Genomic DNA, 20,716 nt, shown 5'->3' with positions numbered 1-20,716 from the left:
GCCCAGGTAAGTGGCAAAGTGGGATCCCAGCTCTGGGAGTTTTTGGGTCATTGGACCTCAGACAAAGAAGCCTGCCTGGCACTGTATTTGGTGTGCGTTTCCCCCTGTGGAAGAGTGCCCCCTGCTGGGCATTGTTGTTCTTTGTTCCTGTCCCTAGTTCTAGTCTTGTTTCCTCCTGAGGATCTGGACTAGAGGTATCTTAGAGGCTGGGCTTCTGTGTTAAGGCGGTGCTGGCAGGTCCAACTGCCCTTCCTCTAAACCCCCCACTTGGCCTTTGGCCACCTACATGATGGAAATGGTGGGCCTTAGTGCACCTGGAGCACCCTGACTTAGTATACTCTTTGTCCCTCTGACTCCGCTTGTCTGTGTCATCTGGAGGTGCTGTCCCCCCAGTTGAGCCTGTCCTGTAAACATGGTGCTGCATGGAGTGCCTGGGAGGGCCCTGAGGCCATTCTGCAGACTGAGACAACCCTCCGCGCCCCCCTTTTCAGGATTACTATGGAATCCCCTTTGCAACGCCAGCCGCCCTTGCCAGCCGAGATGGAAGCCTTGCTAATAACCCCTATTCAGGTTAGTGTGTTTGCATGGGAAAGGAACGGGAGGGGACCCAAGAGGCATCAGTGAAGTCTGGCATGCCCCTGGCTCTGCCCCACCACTGTGGCTAGTCTCCACATGCCTCTCCTAGGTGATGTCGCCAAATTTGGCCGAGGTGATTCGGCATCCCCTGCACCTCCCACTACCTTGGCTCAGCCCCAGCAGAGCCCCTCCCAGGCCCATCACACCGCCCAGCAGCCCTTCCTGAGCCCTGCACTGCCACCCGGCTACAGCTACACTGGCCTTCCCTACTACAGCGGCGTGCCCAGTGCTTTCCAGTATGGACCCACCGTGTTTGTGAGTATTGGCTGCTACGTGAGTTCCAGGAAGCAAGTGCCAGAAGGTTGTTTGCTAATGGGTGCATGATCAGCATGTGCCCATACTGGTCTGCTATGTCCTCCTGAACTGCCTCTCATGCTTCTACCACCAGGTCCCTCCAGCCTCAGCCAAGCAGCCTGGTGTGAACCTCAGTACTGCCGCCACCCCGTTTCAGCAAGCTGGTGGCTATGGCCAGCACAGCTACGCCACAGGTGAGGGACGCTCTCCAAAGGGAGAGGTCAGGGCAGCAGAGGCTGGTGTGCTCACATGTGCCTCTTGCACTTGCCATGCCAGGCTATGATGACCTGACGCAGGGAACAGCTGCTGGAGATTATACCAAAGGTGGCTATGGCGGTTCATCTCAGCCACAGAACAAGTCTTCAGGCTCTGGGCCGGGCAAAGGTAGCGTCTCCCCTCCTTTCCAGGACTGAGGCCTATAGTTGTCGTCTTCTCCCCTGACTCTGGCTCAGCAAGGTGCTCCATATATCTCCGCCCTTGGGGGGTGGGCCTGGGGCAGAGACTCAGGGCTGCAGGATAACTGCTTACCCCTTCTCCCTAGGTGGATCTGTGACTTCAAGCACTCCTGGCCTTCCAGATATGACTGGTTCTGTCTATAGTAAGACTCAGGTGAGCAGGATCACAGTGGGATTGTCGGCTAGTGGGAAGTGGGAAGCAAGACCAGCCAGGACTCCTCACTTGTCCTCTCTCATCTTGCAGACCTTTGACAAACAGGGATTTCATGCAGGGACCCCTCCACCATTCAGCCTACCCTCAGCCTTGGGCTCCCCGGGTCCCCTGGCTCCTGGAGCAGCTCCGGGCTATGCCCCTCCACCCTTCTTGCACATTTTACCTGCACACCAGCAGCCCCATTCCCAGCTGTTACACCATCACTTGCCACAGGACGCCCAGGTGAGCCATGGGATAGGCCCACCCATCCCGAACCTAAGCCACCCGTCCTCTCCTCTAGCCATAACCATTCTCTCTCCTCTCCAGAGTGGCGCCCCTCAACGTAGCCAGCCCAGCTCTCTGCAGCCAAAGTCGCAAGCCTCTAAGCCCACCTATGGCAATTCTCCGTACTGGACAAACTGAACCCGAAGAGTGGAGTGGGCTAGGGCAAGCCTACCCTGTGCAGGAGAAAACACTTGGAGCCCTTTTCTGGGAACCCAGCCCCCCTTCCTAGAATTCCTGAGACATGTAACTGTGTCAGCTGAGCCTCTGTGGGGACCTGCCTCCCAGACTCGCTCTTGTATGTAATGTATTTATGTATGTATTTGTAAATGTGATAGAAGTCTCGGGGGAGTGGGTACACAGTGGTCTGTTGTCCCCATTCAGCCCCCTTGCGCTGTAGAACTGGCCCCTTTCCTCCGCCTTCAGCCTTCCAGAGCCCTGTGCCCACAGGCTGCTTGAGCAGAGTCTGGAAGGACTGGTCCAGGTTGGGGGGACTGGGACCAGGTACCAATGAAGAATCACGACTCATCTTTCTTACAACCTTCTCTGTAACCATTATTTGCGTTTTCTTCCCTGTATAATTACTTTATCCTTCTCCTTTGGAGAAAATGGTCTTTTTGTCATTTGTTTCTCCCCCACCAAATCTTGATCTGGGAATAGCCCCAACAAAACTGTCACCTGTTTGTCTTCATAGATAGCAGGGGCTTCCACATCTGGTATTGTCCCCAGAGACTTGCCTTCCTCTGGTTGACTATTTTTAAAATAATCTGAACTTGTGCTCAGAGAGTTCCAGCCAGTCCTTTTTTTTTTTTTAATCAAAGCTCTGCTTTCACACAGTGAGGCTCCTCTATTCCACTGTCCTGAAGCAGCTGGGCGACTGTTTCAGTTTTCTCATTGGCCCAAACTCCACCTAATAAAGTTCTGAGAGCATCTCTGGTGACTGTGTGTTTTGACTAACTTTAATTCCAGGCTGGCAGATCAGGAACAACAATCCTGAGCAGGGCTACTAAAGGAGTAGTCTTTGATTCCAGGCTGGCAGATCAGTCTTCCCGAGGCTGCTTCTGAAGGGCTTACAAATGAATACAAACCCTAAAGTGCTTTTTGCATCCAGAGTGAAAAGGCTGACCTCATGGACTGAGTAAATAAATATAGAGTGTTTGCCTTGCACGTGGTGGACCTCCCATATGGCTCTCCAAACCTATAAGGAGTGATTCCTGAGCAGAGCCAGGATTAAGCCCTTAGCGTCACAAGGACAAAGGGCATGAGCTATGTCAGAGTTAATACGGCTCTCCTGGAGCCCCGGAGATTGGAGATGGGGATCTTTCAGGATTCTTTGTCATCAGACTGACACTGATAAATCTGAGTAAAGTTGAGGACCAAGGAAGTTTGAGCTTTACCATTATGATCAGGGTCAAGTCGTTTGCTCCAGAGACCGCTTGGGTGAAATCCTGACCAGGCAGGCATCATAGACACATAGGCATCTATGTGTCCATAGACAGCTGAGGCCTGAAGTCTAAATAGCCCCCCTTCAGACCACCTAAAATGAGCAAGTCATGCCAGAATCCGCCCAGGATCAGTTACCACTTTTTCTACCAAGTGAGTGGTTTCATCAGATGGAACGTGATGTGCAACCAAACTATTGAATATTACAACTAATACAAGTTGCCTAAAGAGGACAGTGGAGCACCCTTTTTTTTTTTTTTTTTTACCATAATAGAACTATTATGATTGTGCCCATTTAGGCTGATAAAGGGCTTGTGCTCATCCTGCAAGGGAGCTGGCTGGCTTAAAAGACAGGCCAGAAGGACTTTATGCTTTTTCACTTGAGTTCTATGGCATTAATACATGAGAAACATACTGAGACCTTTTAACACAGGGGGAAAAAAAGGGTCATCCCGGGGGAAGTAGCAATACAGGTATATTTTATTTCACATTTTATTAGTAGACATATGGGCAGAAAAAGACAAAATAAACCACTAAAGGGGAAGTCAACACAAAATGCATCATCAGATCATCTTATAAGTTAAACTGAGGAAAAACACCTATAATTTTAGCTAAGAAAACTATTAAAAGTCAGGTATGTCCTGCTGGTTTCGGAATAGTTGAAAATTGCATCGGAAACTTTTTTTTGTAAATGTAAACCTTGTTTATCAGGATGGGAGGCGTGGGGAGTTAAATTTCAGTGGAGAACTGCTACACATTTCCCCCTTCAACTTCGACTATAGTATGTTCCAAACGTAGGAAACCAGCAAATAAAGAAATAATTGCCTGGGAAAAGGAAAGAGGTCCTAAAAACAATGTTTGTCTAATGGAAAAGAACTCTGGAATGATAGAGAAAAAAGAGGAGTGGGGGGAAGACTTTGAGAAAGCAACGAGGGAATCATGATATACTTTCTCCACCCAGCCTCAAAATAAGCACACCTGAAGATCATCCAGAGACTCCATTAGAATCAAAAGGAACCTAAAAACAGAGGAATTTGAATCATGTTACATCAAATAATCAGCACAAGTACACACAAGGTTCTGGCCCAAGCCTGAGACCTCTGGTTCTAAGAAGAGAAAAATAAACTCAAGTTTTCTTTTGCCACAGTACATTTGTTCTCAGGGACAGAGCTCTGATCTAGGTGTTTTGTTTTTTTTTTTTTTTCCTTCGGTCTGAGCTGCAATTATCTACTAGCAAATTAACACACCTCAGTCCTTTCTGGAACTATCCTCTTACCCAGTCTGCAAGAGAAACATCCCAAAGGATTGAGCATGGGCATCACCTCTTCCTGGCTCTGGCTTCCCGAGTCCACACAACAGAAGCCAATGGGGGGTCTATGGGACAAAGCTGAGCAGCATAGCACCTCTCAAAACCACAATGCTAAAATACCTGCCCTGCCCTAGGAAAATTGCTTTAGCAGTAAGGGGAGGAGATTGAATTTTAGGGGTCCAAGAACAAGACCAATCTACTGCCTGTAAACGTTGGGATTCGGGTGACTGAAGCACTACAAGACACTTCGGATTCCAAAAACTTTGCAGATAAACTGGAAGTATTAAGAAACCTGATCTTTGAATCCCTTCTAAGAGTTTGCAGTATTTTATCACAAAGACTTCTAGAGTTCGGGGATATCTGACCAGAATCACTAGATTCAAGGATACAAATACCCCTGATCCCATGGGGACTGGACAGATTGAAAGACCAGGTTCAACAGTCCTATGTGAACCACAGCATTTTAAAGACATTCCCACTAACACTAGACCAGACTTTAGAAGCCAGAGAGCTGCTGGGAATTAGCAATGTATGGAGAACTTGAAAAGCGAATGAAAACCCTGAGATCAGAAAGGAAGGCGGAACAAGGAAGTCACTACTCTGTTCTAGGGTCTAGCCTATCCTGTCCTCAGTCAATCTGGTTTGAGTTCAAACCAGTGCACAGGGATATGAAGTAGGATTGCAGTAAATCTTTGCTGTTTTTCCCTTCTGAAGTCCATGATCTTACACTATAATGATTTTTCTCCTCCACTAAACAAATTCTACCCTCCTACCTATGAAATGGTGGTGTTCTGAAATCCCTGGTTTGTGAAGGCTGAAGAAACATGATGGGAACTGAGGAAATGAAGCTGCAGCAGGGAAGATCAAGCTTGCAGTCAATTTCCTCAGTTCTGTCAGAAAAATCAAAGCAGCCCAGATAAAATTCCACGTGCACCTTTAGCTTTCCACTCCAGAGTACACTGGAAGGAAAGATAAGTCCAAGTCACATCCGATGAGGAATGGGAACTGGCTTACAACATGACTTGCAACCAAAGTTACTGTAAATAAGCAGATCGACAAGAACCAAGATATTAACACATGCACCTAGCATTAATGCTCATTTAAACTGGCTACTTAAAAAAAAATCCTCATGGTGAAAAGTGTCTCTTTGAGGGGAAAAGGCCATTCATGTCAAGTATATAAAATAGATGTTTCTCTTCCAACAGTGGTCACCAGTAATTTTGACTTTTGATTCCCCCAGCAGCATCAACCAAAATTACAATAGTGATTTTAAAAAAAATTATTTGCTCCCATCACTGAAATTCCACACACACACATTAATTCCCACTCTCCCCACTGTAGGGGGCGGGTTGGGTGGGGAGGGAGATATATAACTCTGTCTGTAAAATAAATAGCAATCAAGTGCTCAGTTCTATGTAAAGTATGAATATTTATTCAGGCTTTAGATCCCAATTGATTTCAAAAAAAAAAAAAAATCTGATTATTCTCAGAGAAGCTGAGGCCTCCAGGTAAGGATGAAGTCCTGGAAGCTGTATTCTGTCACTTTAGGAACATTTCATCAAGCTTAGCACAAAGTCCCTGAAGCCCACTATACCCCAGCCTTAAGAAGGGAAAGAAACAAAATTCACCACCATGGAGCTGAACGAATGCACACACACTAATGTTAATGAGCAGCTAAACCTTGGCAAAAAAATAATTTTTAAAGTTTGTTTTGTGGGGTTTTTATGTGGAGTTCCCCCCCCTTTACCAGCATTTGCAGCACTTGTGAGCTCTTAAGGGGTTCCCAGCCTTGCACACATTGAACATCTTGATGAAAGACTATTTAATTCTTCAAGAATCTAAAAACAGACCAAACGTGTTTTGCTGTGAACACTTTGTAGAGATGAAGTGAAGAGCAAGTTTGAGTTTAAAGGAGAAAAAAATCAATACAGTGATGGAAAGGTAAAGAATGTGAGAATTCAGACATTCTGTGGAGGATGCTCTCTCTCCATTGAGAGGTCCATATAAGGAGCAAACTGAGATCCGTGAGGGGAGTCAGCAGGAGCCGTGTTGGTTTTCCCCACCCCCTGTTTCTGCTGAGGGGCCACTGCTAGGTCCCCACTTGCTCCCCTCCTGTTGGCCTGAGATGGCAGGGCAGTACAGGGGCCTTGAACGAACACGTCACGACTCCTCATTCCCAGAATCATCATCATCATAGCAGTCGGCATCTTCCTCCTCCTCATCTTCATCATCAATGTCGTCGTCATACAAGTCGTCATAAAGCAAATCTGAACTGTTGTCATTGGAAGGCACTTTAGTTTTGATGCAGTATTCCGCCAGGGTTGTGGGGACCTTCACTCCATCCTTTTCTGCTTCAGCTTTAGTGGCCGAAACCTGTTTCCTGAAGGAAGGAGAGTTTTAATAAATGTCTTGCAACATGTTTTCATGCCTGCTAGAAAGCATTTAACTACTTCCCTTTCCAATATCAAAGGCTCTCAAGGACATATTGATCTTTTAAAGGGAGTGTAAAGGAGTGGATCTCAAATGCTATGTCCAGAAATCACCTCAGTTTTTTCTTATTTTTCTTCACTATCTCAACACTGATCTAATTACAACCCCAACAATCATTTATAATCCTCCTGCACCTATTTTAATATCCAAATTTTCTAGACTCCAATATTTTACACAGCTGACCTGCCTTTTCTTTCTTCCAATTTCTCTCCCTATTTCTTTTTTGGCTTGTTTTTGGGTCACACCTGGCAGCAGTCAGGAGTTACTCCTAGCTCTGCACTCAGAAGCACTCCTGGCAGGTTCGGGGGACCATATGGGATGCTGGGATTCAAACAACTAACTGTTCCATGTTGGCCGCATGCAAGGCAAACACCTTACCGATGTGCCCTGTACCGATATTGCCCTGGCCCCTCCCTCAGTTTCTTAACCACCCCCCCCAATTACTGTAGTCCTCATCAATCAGTGCCATTCTCCTCCATCTGTATGTAGTAGTTGGTTGCTGTCACTCGGCTCTGAGTCTTAACACCAACACAGAAGAGTATACTGACAACCCAATTTAAAGCAAACCATCTTATTCTCCCATATTATCCTATTTCCTAACTATGATTTTCATTTATTCATTTACTGTCATCCCTATCACTCCTAAATAGAGCAGTCTGTCTCTTGGTCACCTTTATGTCTGGCATACATTCTGCAATGTAATGAATAACCAACCTATCAACAGTTGGAAAGTAAACTTCCCCTCACCAAGTAAGAAATTTTGAGCCATCAAGGAAGTGACTGGAAAAATGGAATGTAAGAACAACAAAACACCATTGTCCTGCCTCGAATCAGTCTTTTCTTACTCTTTCTACTTGCTTTGCAGAGCTTCTCAGATTCTCATGGCTTATCTTTTCATTCTTGAGGCTTCACTATCATATCTATATACAGATTTCAAATCAGCCCATGAATTCTAGACTTGTATTGAAGCTATTTCTCCATCCCCATGTTTAATAGGAACCCTAAGGGGCCGGAGTGGTGGTGTAAGCAATAGGGCCTTTGCCTTGCACGCACTAACCTAGGACGGACCTCGGTTCATTCCCCAAGCCAAGGTCCCCCAGGCTAGGAGTAACCCTGATCATCACCAGGTGTGGCCCCAAAACCAAAACCAAAAAAATAACTCTAAAACTCAGCAAATATGCACTGGTCATTAAATTTTCCCCATGTTTTCTTCTAAATGTTATCCATTCTAAAATAATCTCACTCCAAAGTCTACCCATTTTCAAATGTTTCTGTATTCCCACTGCCACTGCATTAGCTGAATCTTCACGTAAGCACTAATGTTTGAATACTTGAATATGATCTTTACCTTCCTAAAAAGTCACTTGGGATAGGCGGTTGTCACTATCAAAAATCCAGAGTGGCGGGCCGGGAGAGATAGCACAGTGGTGTTTGCCTTACAAGCAGCCAATCCAGGACCTAAGGTGGTTGGTTCGAATCCCGGTGTCCCATATGGTCCCCCGTGCCTGCCAGGAGCGATTTCTGAGCAGACAGTCAGGAGTAACCCCTGAGCACTGCCGGGTGTGGCCCAAAAACCAAAAAAAAAAAAAAAAAAATCCAGAGTGGGCCCGGATGGATAGCACAGCAGCATTTGCCTTGCAAGCAGCCGATCCAGGACCAAAGGTGGTTGGTTCGAATCCCGGTGTCCCATATGGTCCCCCGTGCCTGCCAGGAGCTATTTCTGAGCAGACAGCCAGGAGTAACCCCTGAGCATCGCCGGGTGTGGCCCAAAAACCAAAAAAAAAAAAAAAAAAAAAAATCCAGAGTGCCTCACACATGCAGTGCAAGTAAGTGTTCTCTACCACACACCTACAACTCCAGCCCTCCTCCCAAAAATCTGTAGTAAATTCACTACTTCCAAGATTATGGATGATGTGCCTGTTAAATGTTTTCAATGTCTTTTTTTTTTTTTTAATGAAATTTTTTAACTTGTTTTGGGGTCACACATGGCAATGCTCAGGAGTTTCTTTAGATGGTGCTTAGAATCCATACGGATTCCTGGGATTGAACCTGGTTTGGCCGCATGCATGGCAAGTGCCCTACCCAATGTACTATGGCTGCAGGCCCTACCTCAATGTCTTTAGATTCCCTGACTTTATCAAACAGATTTGGACCTGGATCTGGTGGTGCTCAGGATTTACTCCTGTCTCTGCACCCAGGACTCAGGAATCACAACAGTTGATGCTTGGGGGATCACATATAATTCTGGGGATCAAAACCTGGTTTGCTTATGTAATTAAATACTTACCACCTCATATGGTTGGTCAGCTGTTTACAAAAGTTTGCAAAAGAGAAAGACTAACTCAGTGACCTAGCAGAATATCTGACACAAGCTGACATATATAATAAATGTTAACATTAAAGAATTCAGAATGAGATAAAGAACTCCTTAGGTGTAAACAATACAAAATCTTGGAAATACTTGTGCATTCCTTTAATTATTAAATCCTACCTTACCTTGAATACCAGGCTACTCCTGTTTTCAACTATTTTATTTTATTTTTTGTTTTTGGGTCACACACGGCAGCACTCAGGAGCTACTCCTGGCTCTCTATGCTCAAAAATCACCCCCGGCAGGCTCGGGGGACCATATGGGATGCCGGGATTTGAACCACCATCCTTCTGAATGCAAGGCAAACGCCTTACCTCCATGCTCTCTCTCCGGCCCCCTGTTTCCAACTTTCAATCCTCAATCCACTCTGCTCTTCTACTTCTGTTTATGCCAATTATGTCCAATCCTTCTGATTAGCTGTCCAATGAAACACTTTTCCTGCACTTTTTTTTTTGTTGTTGTTTTATGGACCATACCCAGCTGTGCTCAAGGCTTATTCCTGGCTGTATTCAGAGGACCATATGCAGTGCTAGGGACTGACTGGGATCAGCACAATACTGGCTATACTTTCTCTGTCTCTTTGCACTGTTTTATCTTTCCCTATCACAAGGTACTATAAAGTTTTTTACTTGCATTAATTCTAGTATATATGTCAATGTACATAATATGTTGTAACTGTCCTGGAAGCTCTCTTTATTTCTATGTTGTGAAACTAATAGCATTCATTGGTATGGAATTTTTACAATTTAATAACCAATTTTTAGATAGTATTATGAACTTTATATCCCCATACAATTAATGATTTAGCTTAGATTGCCTTCTACTTTTCCTTTATTTAATGATGTAAGAAAACTAAAAGCTAACTATAGTTTCAAGTTTCCTGATTCTTAGTCTAGAGCTCAAACCATAGTATGGCTGATAATGAAATCTAAAAGATGCACTAGAGATCAAAAGGTAAAATAATATAGGGCTTTTATTTAGCAAACAAAAATACTGGAACGCCCAGGATACACTGGATGTTCATTACTTTTAATTCGGGCTCAGGGGTTTGGTTATTCCTGATCTTATGCTCAGAAATTACTCCTGGCAGGAGACTATATGGGATACTGAGGATTGGACTTGGTGGCTGTGTGCAAAGCAAATGACCTACCAGCTGTACTATCGCTCAGGCCCCAGGTTATTCATTACTCTTAACTGGACATGTTAAAAGTCCAAAACAGGGTCTCTAATTTTATGAGAAAGTGCCTGTAAACTTGATAAGCTCAAAATCTGGAAATTCTGGTTTCCAGGAAATAGATCTGATACAGCACTGTCTTCTACTCCACTAAAAAGTCAAGCTCAATAGGCTCGGGTGGAATATCTCCTCTAATATTGTACATCTAATTAAGAGAAAAGGAATAAAGATTTGAGTGTAAATTAGACCTTTGATTCCAGAACAGTGGTTTTCAACCTTTTTTGGGTTTTTGTTCATTTATTTCTTTTTTTGAGGAAACATTTCAGCTGTACTCAGGGCTTACTCCTGACTCTGCTCAGGGATCACTCCTGGCACTGCTCAAGAACTATATGTGGTACTGGAGACCAAACAAATGCTGGCTGCTTGCAAGTAAGTGTCTTATCACTCTAGTTGTGTTTTCGATCTTTATATATTTTGCCAACTAGCACTTATCTGCAGACCTATGGTGGAAAACCACTGTTCCAAAATTTATTTTGGTTCTGTAAGAAAAATTCAAGTAATAGATTCAAAAAAGTCAAGTAAGCGACACAAAACAAAGCACCTTACCTAATGATTTCAGCATATTCTTTGTCTTTTCCTTTACTGTCCCTCCATTTCCTGAACATAACCGAAGCATCCACATTGGCTGGGGAGAAGGTGTTGGGTTCATTAAGCAATGAGATTACACTTAAGAGGATGGTCCTAGAAGCAGGAAAAAAGGGTCATCTGTGAACATTAATCTTCACAAGACTTGAAGCATTGTGCTTACTAATGTTTTATTCTGGGGGCTACTCCCAGTGGCTGGGGGATTAAACCCAGTGCCTTAAACGTAAAGAGCATGTGTTCTTGAAGCATACCCTGATTCCACATCATACTTTTTTTTTTTTTTTTTGGTTTTTTTGGGCCACACCCATTTGATGCTCAGGGGTTACTCCTGGCTAAGTGCTCAGATTTGCCCCTGGCTTGGGGGGACTATATGGGACGCCGAGGGATCGAACCTCAGTCCTTCCTTGGCTAGCGCTTACAAGTCAGACACCTTACCTCTAGCGCCACCTCACCGGTCCCACATTATACTTTTTAATTTATTATTATCTTTGAGACCTTTTAGGGCAATAGAAATGGAATCTCTTATAATTCTGTCTTTAATAGCAAGCTGGCTTGGCTAGGAATAAACATATCCAGAGAGAGAGAGAAAACAGGAAATCTGTGTTAAGCCTGAAAAGCAAAATGAACTAGAAAGTACTATCTTTTTGTTTGTTTGTTTTGGGATCACAGCCAGTGGTACTCAGACGCTACTCCTGGCTTTTCGTTTAGAAGAGGCTAAGGGGGCCATATGAGATGCTGGGAATCGAACTGGAGTCTGTCTGGGGTTGGCTGCATGCAAGACAAGATGCCCTACTGCTGTGCTATCTATCACTCTGGCCCCTAGAAAGGACTGTCTTCTAACTTGCAACATGTTCCAATCTACAAAGAAATGGAGGTCTGGAAACTCCTCAAGTAATATTTTGTTTTGGGGGCCACACCCAGTGATGCTCAGGGGTTACTCCTTGCTATGCGCTCAGAAATCACTCCTGGTTTTGGGGTCATATGAGATGCCGGGGAATCAAAGCAAGGTCCATCCTGGGTCAGTAGCGTGAAAGGCAAACAACGCCTACCACTGCTCTGCCTACCACTGCTCTATCGCTCCAGCCCTGCCCCTCTAAGTAACATTTTAAAAGTAACTTTAGGGGCCAGAGAGATAGCATGGAGGCAAGGACATTTGCCTTGCATGCAGGACAGTGATTCAAATCCCGGCATCCCAAGCCTGCCAAGAGTTACCCCTGAGTGCTGCCGGGTATGACTCAAAAACAAAAATTAAAAAATTAAAAAAAGGAAAGTAACTTTAAACCTAAAATGCTTTGGGTTTTTTTGTTTTTGTTTTTTTTTCCGTTTTTCAGGCCACACCATTTGATGCTCAGGGGTTACTCCTGGCTAAGCTTGGGGGGAGCATATGGGACGCCGGGGGATCGAACCGAGGTTCTTTCTTGGCTAGCGCTCAGAAATCGCAAGGCACACACCTTACCTCTAGTGCCACCTCGCCGGCCCCTAAACCTAAAATGTTACTGTGAAAGAGTTGTAATTCATTTTGGTCAAAATAAAAATTATTTAAAAAAAAGTAACTTTAAGTAACATGTTGGATGGGCTAGGAAAAGACATATATTTAATATTAAAGCAATCTTGCACAGTAAACATTAAAAAAATGATGGCTAGTTAGATCTGAAATGTATTAAACACAATTATATTTTCTCTCCCTCTCCAAAAGATAGAAGTGCTAAACAGAAGAATGAAGATTAAGCTAGGAAAACCAAAGTCTTGGCAAGGAAGAACTAGTCTCTAAATAAGAAGCAGCTTTATTCAGATAGCTTTATTAAAAAACATTTACTAAACACAATGTGTCAGTGATATAAAGATAGATATTGAATGTATCATAGGGAGCAATTTAGATGCTATCCTTGAATCTCCCAGGGCTTATATATCTAGGCAGGGGTCTCAAACTCAATTTACCTGGGGGCCGCAGGAGGCAAAGTCGGGGTGATTCTTGAGTGCAAAGTCAGTAGTAAGCCTTGATAATTGGGGGGTGTGACCCAAACAACTAAAACAAAACAAAAAAAGATTCCTCTAGGGCAGGGCCACATAATGTTGTGCGGAGGGCCACAAACAATCCGTGGGCTGCGAGTTTGAGACCCCTGGTCTAGAGTAAGATAAACAGGCAATTTTTATCCAGAAAGGGGAAAAGGGATTGAATGAATGACTTAATTAGAGAATTAAAGTTCTATTAAATAAAATAAACAATAAAACAATAGGCTCCAAAAATGTTCCAAATTATTCCCAGGTTTCTCCCACTGTACATAGCATTACATATTCATGCATCCCAAGAGCTGTGTGAATGTACATAAGGAGAAAAACTGGAGTTATATATGATGCTACAAAAATAGCCTTCTGCTCCCAGCTTCAAGACAAAAATAAATCAAGAACTAGAAAATGAGGTACTTGATGAAGCCTTTCCTTAAAGGGTAAATTTTGTTACATGATTATGGTAATTATGGTAAATCATGGTAAAGACACTTTTTTTTTTTTTTTTGGTTTTTGGGTCACACCCGGCAGTGCTCAGGGGATACTCCTGGCTCCATGCTCAGAAATTGCTCCTGGCAGGCACGGGGGACCATATGGGACGCCGGGATTCGAACCGATGACCTTCTGCATGAAAGGTGTGATTCATTAGAGTAAATGTTTGATTTATACACCTACCAATATATCACCCAAAAAATCACATAAAAATTGTGAGGCAGAAAGGTAGAATTTTTGAAGCCTTGATAACGCACCGCAATTACCTAGGAAGGCCCATCTCTCATTTTACCACTAACTATAACTATTCCTATTTCTAGATTTTTATCAAGGAAAAAATTATCGAAGAAATAGGTAGATCTGAATCTTAAAAAGTAAAAAAAAAAAAAAAAAAACAAAACTATTTTTTTGGCTTTTGGGTCACACCCAGCAGCGCTCAGGGGTTACTCATGGCTCTATGCTCAGAAATCGCTCGTGGGAGGCTCAGGAGACCATATGGGATGCTGAGATTCAGACCAGCGACCTTCTAATTGCAAGGCAAACGCCCTTACCTCCATGCTATCTCTCCAGCCCCAAATGTAAAAAAATTTTAAACTATACTCCACAGCATTGGAGTATATATATATATATATATATGTACCAAACCACTGGCCTGACAAGCAGGGATGGGTGTGATGGACCCTCAGAGTCAGTCATGTGACACCACCTGTGAGACACCCCCCCACCGCAAAAATCTAAAACAAAGCAACTAAAATTATAAGGAATGGGGGAAAAGATGAGTACATTTAAACTCATGCTGGGCTGGAGAGATAGCACAGTGATAGGGCATTTGCCTTGCATGCAGCTGATCCAAGATGGATCCAGGTTCAATTCCCAGCATCCCATATGCTCCCCCCAAGCCTGCCAGGAATGATTTCTGAGCACAGAACCAGGAGTAACCCCTGAGGGCCGCTAGGTGTGGCCCCAAAATAAAAACAAGACAACAACAAAAAACTCATGCTTTTTTTCTTTTATATTTGTCAGTATGTCATATGATACATAAAAATCAATATATTTAAGATTGGGGTGCTGAGGGCCCGGAGAGATAGCACAGCGGTGTTTGCCTTGCAAGCAGCCGATCCAGGACCAAAGGTGGTTGGTTCGAATCCCAGTGTCCCATATGGTCCCCCGTGCCTGCCAGGAGCCATTTCTGAGCAGACAGCCAGGAGTAACCCCTGAGCATTGCCGGGTGTGGCCCAAAAACCAAAAAAAAAAAAAAAAAAAAAAAGATTGGGATGCTGAAACTATTTACATTAAAAAGAACTACTAGTCCATCTGAAGTATTATTAAGATATGAATAAAAATATAGCAGAAAATATAAGCAACAATAATATAAATATAATATAAAATATAAGCAACAAATATAAGCAAAAATATACATGACAAGCAAAGTCTGATGCCTAATTTATAAAAGAATTATAATTCAGAGACATGGTGGTTGTCAAGAGTACTGTATTCCAATATACTAATCTGAACTGAAAATGAGCCACAATTTTTATGATTTACAAAATATACTGCCAAGTTATGTTGAAGTACAGTTTATTTTCTTTTTTTTTTTTTTAATTATTTTTAAATCTCTTTTTTTTTTTTTTTTTTAATTTTTTTTTTATTTAAACACCTTGATTACATACATGATTGTGTTTGGGTTTCAGTCATAAAAGGAACACCACCCATCACCAGTGCAACATTCCCATCACCCAAGTCCCAAATCACCCTCCTCCCCACCCAACCCCCGCCTGTACCCTAAACAGGCTCTACATTTCCCTCATACATTCTCAATATTAGGACAGTTCAAAATGTAGTTATTTCTCTAACTAAACTCATCACTCTTTGTGGTGAGCTTCCTGAGGTGAGCTGGAACTTCCAGCTCTTTTCTCTTTTGTGTCTGAAAATTATTATTACAAGGGTGTCTTTCATTTTTCTTAAAACCCATAGATGAGTGAGACCATTCTGCGTTTTTCTCTCTCTCTCTGACTTATTTCACTCAGCATAATAGATTCCATGTACATCCATGTATAGGAAAATTTCATGACTTCATCTCTCCTGACAGCTGCATAATATTCCATTGTGTATATGTACCACAGTTTCTTTAGCCATTCATCTGTTGAAGGGCATCTTGGTTGTTTCCAGAGTCTTGCTATGGTAAATAGAGCTGCAATGAATATAGGTGTAAGGAAGGGGTTTTTGTATTGTATTTTTGTGTTCCTAGGGTATATTCCTAGGAGTGGTATAGCTGGATCGTATGGGAGCTCGATTTCCAGTTTTTGGAGGAATCTCCATATCGCTTTCCATAAAGGTTGAACTAGACAGCATTCCCACCAGCAGTGGATAAGAGTTCCTTTCTCTCCACATCCCCGCCAACACTGTTTATTCTCATTCTTTGTGATGTGTGCCATTCTCTGGGGTGTGAGGTGGTATCTCATCGTTGTTTTGATTTGCATCTCCCTGATGATTAGTGATGTGGAACATTTTTTCATGTGTCTTTTGGCCATGCGTATTTCTTCTTTGTCAAAGTGTCTGTTCATTTCTTCTCCCCATTTTTTGATGGGGTTAGATGTTTTTTTCTTGTAAAGTTCTGTCAGTGCCTTGTATATTTTGGAGATTAGCCCCTTATCTGATGGGTATTGGGTGAATAGTTTCTCCCACTCAGTGGGTGGCTCTTGTATCCTGGGCACTATTTCCTTTGAGGTGCAGAAGCTTCTCAGCTTAATATATTCCCATCTGTTAATCTCTGCTTTCACTTGCTTGGAGAGTGCAGTTTCCTCCTTGAAGATGCCTGTAATGTCCTGTAGTGTTTTGCCTATGTGCTGTTCTATATATCTTATGGTTTTGGGGCTGATATCGAGGTCTTTAATCCATTTGGATTTTACCTTTGTACATGATGTTAGCTGGGGGTCTAAGTTTAATTTTTTGCAAGTGGCTATCCAATTGTGCCAACACCACTTGTTGAAGAGGCTTTCCCTGCTCCATTTAGGAATTCCTGCTCCTTTATCAAAAATTAGATGGTTGTATCTCTGGGGAACATTTTCTGAGTATTCAAGCCTATTCCACTGATCTGAGGACCTATCCTTATTCCAATACCATGCTGTTTTGATAACTGTTGCTTTGTAGTACAGTTTAAAGTTGGGAAAAGTAATTCCTCCCATATTCTTTTTCCCAATGATTGCTTTAGCTATTCGAGGGTGTTTATTGTTCCAAATGAATTTCAAAAGTGTCTGATCCACTTCTTTGAAGAATGTCATGGGTATCTTTAGAGGGATGGCATTAAATCTGTATAATGCCTTGGGGAGTATTGACATTTTGATGATGTTAATCCTGCCAATCCATGAGCAGGGTATGTGTTTCCATTTCCGTGTGTCCTCTCTTATTTCTTGGAGCAGAGTTTTATAGTTTTCTTTGTATAGGTCCTTCACATATTTAGTCAAGTTGATTCCAAGATATTTGAGTTTGTGTGGTACTATTGTGAATGGGGTTGTTTTCTTAATGTCCATTTCTTCTTTATTACTGTTGGTGTATAGAAAGGCCATTGATTTTTGTGTGTTAATTTTGTAGCCTGCCACCTTGCTATATGAGTCTATTGTTTCTAGAAGCTTTTTGATAGAGTCTTTAGGGTTTTCTAAGTAGAGTATCATGTCATCTGCAAACAGTGAGAGCTTGACTTCTTCCTTTCCTATCTGGATTCCCTTGATATCCTTTTCTTGCCTAATCGCTATAGCAAGTACTTCCAGTGCTATGTTGAATAGGAGTGGTGAGAGAGGACAGCCTTGTCTTGTGCCAGAATTTAGAGGGAAGGCTTTCAGTTTTTCTCCATTGAGGATAATATTTGCCACTGGCTTGTGGTAGATGGCCTTCACTATATTGAGAAAGGTTCCCTCCATTCCCATCTTGCTGAGAGTTTTGATCAAGAATGGGTGTTGGACCTTATCAAATGCTTTCTCTGCATCTATTGATATGATCATGTGGTTTTTATTTTTCTTGTTATTGATGTTGTGTATTATGTTGATAGATTTACGGATGTTAAACCAGCCTTGCATTCCTGGGATGAAACCTACTTGATCGTAGTGGATGATCTTCTTAATGAGGCATTGAATCCTATTTGCCAGGATTTTGTTGAGGATCTTTGCATCTGCATTCATCAGTGATATTGGTCTGTAATTTTCTTTTTTGGTAGCGTCTCTGTCTGGTTTAGGTATCAAGGTGATGTTGGCTTCATAAAAGCTATTTGGAAGTGTTTCTGTTTGTTCAATTTCATGAAAGAGTCTTGCCAAGATTGGCAGTAGTTCCTCTTGGAAAGTTTGATAGAATTCATTAGTGAATCCATCTGGACCTGGGCTTTTGTTTTTCGGCAGACATTTGATTACTGTTTTAATTTCATCAATGGTGATGGGGGTGTTTAGATATGCTACATCCTCTTCCTTCAACCGTGGAAGATTATAAGAGTCCAAGAATTTATCCATTTCTTCCAGGTTCTCATTTTTAGTGGCGTAGAGTTTTTCAAAGTAGTTTCTGATTACCCTTTGAATCTCTGTCATATCAGTAGTGATCTCTCCTTTTTCATTCCTGATACGAGTTATCAAGTTTCTCTCTCTCTCTTTCTTTGTTAGGTTTGCCAGTGGTCTATCAATCTTGTTTATTTTTTCAAAGAACCAACTTCTGCTTTCGTTGATCTTTCGGATTGTTTTTTGAGTTTCCACTTCGTTGATTTCTGCTCTCAGCTTTGTTATTTCCTTCTGTCTTCCTGTTCTTGGGTCCTTTTGTTGAGCATTTTCTAGTTCTATTAGCTGTGTCATTAAGCTACTCAGGTAAGCTCCTTCTTCCTTCCTTATGTGTGCTTGCAAAGCTATAAATTTTCCTCTCAGTACTGCTTTTGCTGTGTCCCATAAGTTCTGAGAGTTTGTGTCTTTATTGTCATTTGTTTCCAGGAACCTTTTTATTTCCTCCTTGATTTCATCTCGGACCCACTGGTTATTGAGCATGAGGCTGTTTAACTTCCAGGTGTTAAAGTGTTTCTTCTGAGTCCCTTTGGAGTTCACAAATAATTTCAGAGCCTTGTGGTCAGCGAAGGTAGTCTGCAAAATTTCTATCCTCTTGATCTTATGGAGGTATGTTTTATGTGCCAGCATGTAGTCTATCCTGGAGAATGTCCCATGTACATTGGAGAAGAATGTGTATCCAGGTTTCTGGGGATGGAGTGTCCTATATATATCCACTAGGCCTCTTTCTTCCATTTCTCTCCTCAGGTCTAGTATATTCTTGTTGGGTTTCAGTCTGGTTGACCTGTCCAGTGTTGACAAAGCCGTGTTTAGGTCCCCCACAATTATTGTGTTGTTGTTGATATTATTTTTCAGATTTGTCAGCAGTTGTATTAAATATTTTGCTGGCCCCTCATTTGGTGCATATATGTTTAGGAGAGTGAATTCTTCCTGCTCTACGTACCCCTTGATTAATATAAAATGTCCGTCTTTGTCCCTTACAACCTTCCTGAGTATAAAGTTTGCATTATCTGATATTAGTATGGCCACTCCAGCTTTTTTATGGGTGTTGTTTGCTTGGATAACTTTTCTCCAGCCTTTTATTTTGAGTCTATGTTTGTTCTGACTATTCAGGTGCGTTTCTTGTAGGCAGCAGAAGGTTGGATTGAGTTTTTTGATCCATTTAGCCACTCTGTGTCTCTTAACTGGTGCATTTAGTCCATTGACGTTGAGAGAAAGAATTGTCCTGGGATTTAACGCCATCTTTATTTCAAAATTTGGTGTGTCTTTTGGGTAGTCTTGTCTTAGATTAGGTCTTTCAGTTTTTCTCTTAAGACTGGTTTTGTGTCTGTGAAGTTTCTGAGCTGTTTTTTGTCTGTGAAACCATGTATTCTTCCATCAAACCGGAAAGTGAGTTTTGCTGGGTATAGTATTCTGGGTGAAGCATTCATTTCATTCAGTCTTGTCACAATATCCCACCACTGCTTTCTGGCATTGAGCGTTTCTGGTGACAGGTCTGCTGTAAATCTCAGGGAAGCTTGCTTGAACATGATTTCCCCTTTTGATCTTGCTGTTTTCAGAATTCTGTCTCTATCTGTGGGATTTGTCATTGTGACTAGGATGTGTCTTGGGGTGGTTTTTCTGGGGTCTCTTTTGGTTGGTACTCTTCGGGCATGCAGGATTTGATCACATATATTCTTTAGCTCTGGGAGTTTCTCTTTAATGATGTTCTTGACCATTGATTCTTCCTGGAAATTTTCTTCCTGGGTCTCTGGGACTCCAATGATTCTTAAGTTGTTTCTGTTGATCTTATCATAGACTTCTATTTTCGTCTGTTCCCATTCTTTGACTAATTTTTCCATTGTCTGCTCATTTGCTTTAAGTTTTTTGTCCAATCTCTCCTGCTGTATGGAATTGTTATGTATCTCATCTTCCACAGCACCAAGTCTATTCTCAGCTTCTGATACCCTGTCCCAGAGCTTATCCATTTTGTCATTCACTTCGTTTACTGAGTTTTTCAGGCCTGTTAGTTGACATGTTATTTCAGTTTGGAGTTTTGTCATTTCTGCCTTCATATTTTCTTGGTTCTTATTAGTGTTCTGTTCAACTCGATCCATGGTTTCTTGGAGTCTGTTGAGCACCTTCCATATTGCTAGTCTAAAGTCCTTATCTGAGAGGTTGATTAGTTGTTCAGTCATTATCTGGTCCTCAGAATTGTCATCTTCATTCTCTATGTCTGATGCTGGCCTGCGCTGTTTCCCCATTGTCACATTTGTATTGTGGGTTTTTCTACGTGTTGTAGTGGTATTCATTGTCTATATGATGTAGGCAGCACACTCCTCTGGCTCCTCCCTTTCTGGATGGGCTGACTTGCCTCTAAGGGAGGGGAGTCCTCCGTGGATGAAGCCTCACAC

General features: G+C 42.5%; 2 protein-coding genes across 3 annotated transcripts in view; one reads left to right on the top strand and one right to left on the bottom strand.

Annotated features, from left to right (window-relative positions):
* UBAP2 (ubiquitin associated protein 2) overlaps positions 1-2,792 on the top strand; it is a 122,520-nt gene extending 119,728 nt beyond the window's left edge. The window contains exons 22-28 of one of the 2 annotated variants that reach the window (XM_049773014.1): positions 492-570; positions 686-891; positions 1,025-1,124; positions 1,207-1,314; positions 1,472-1,539; positions 1,630-1,821; positions 1,906-2,792. In XM_049773014.1, coding sequence (XP_049628971.1) covers positions 492-570; positions 686-891; positions 1,025-1,124; positions 1,207-1,314; positions 1,472-1,539; positions 1,630-1,821; positions 1,906-2,001 — 849 coding nt within the window. In that variant the 3' untranslated portion in view covers positions 2,002-2,792. Of the gene's footprint in view, positions 1-378; positions 571-685; positions 892-1,024; positions 1,125-1,206; positions 1,315-1,471; positions 1,540-1,629; positions 1,822-1,905 lie in introns of those variants that run through there. The other variant, XR_007495849.1, reaches the window with a different exon arrangement.
* Positions 2,793-6,017: 3,225 nt separating this feature from the next.
* UBE2R2 (ubiquitin conjugating enzyme E2 R2) overlaps positions 6,018-20,716 on the bottom strand; it is a 96,829-nt gene continuing 82,130 nt past the window's right edge. The window contains exons 4-5 of the mRNA XM_049773991.1: positions 11,254-11,388; positions 6,018-6,992 (exon numbers count right to left, since the gene is read on the bottom strand). Of these exons, the coding sequence (XP_049629948.1) occupies positions 6,773-6,992; positions 11,254-11,388 (355 nt within the window). The 3' untranslated portion in view covers positions 6,018-6,772. The remainder of the gene's footprint in view (positions 6,993-11,253; positions 11,389-20,716) is intronic.

Source organism: Suncus etruscus, chromosome 1, assembly GCF_024139225.1.
Source record: "Suncus etruscus isolate mSunEtr1 chromosome 1, mSunEtr1.pri.cur, whole genome shotgun sequence".
NCBI classification, from domain to species: domain Eukaryota; kingdom Metazoa; phylum Chordata; class Mammalia; order Eulipotyphla; family Soricidae; genus Suncus; species Suncus etruscus.
The sequence above is the reverse complement of the archived record's forward strand: the minus strand, read 5'-3'. Positions and strand labels throughout refer to the sequence as shown.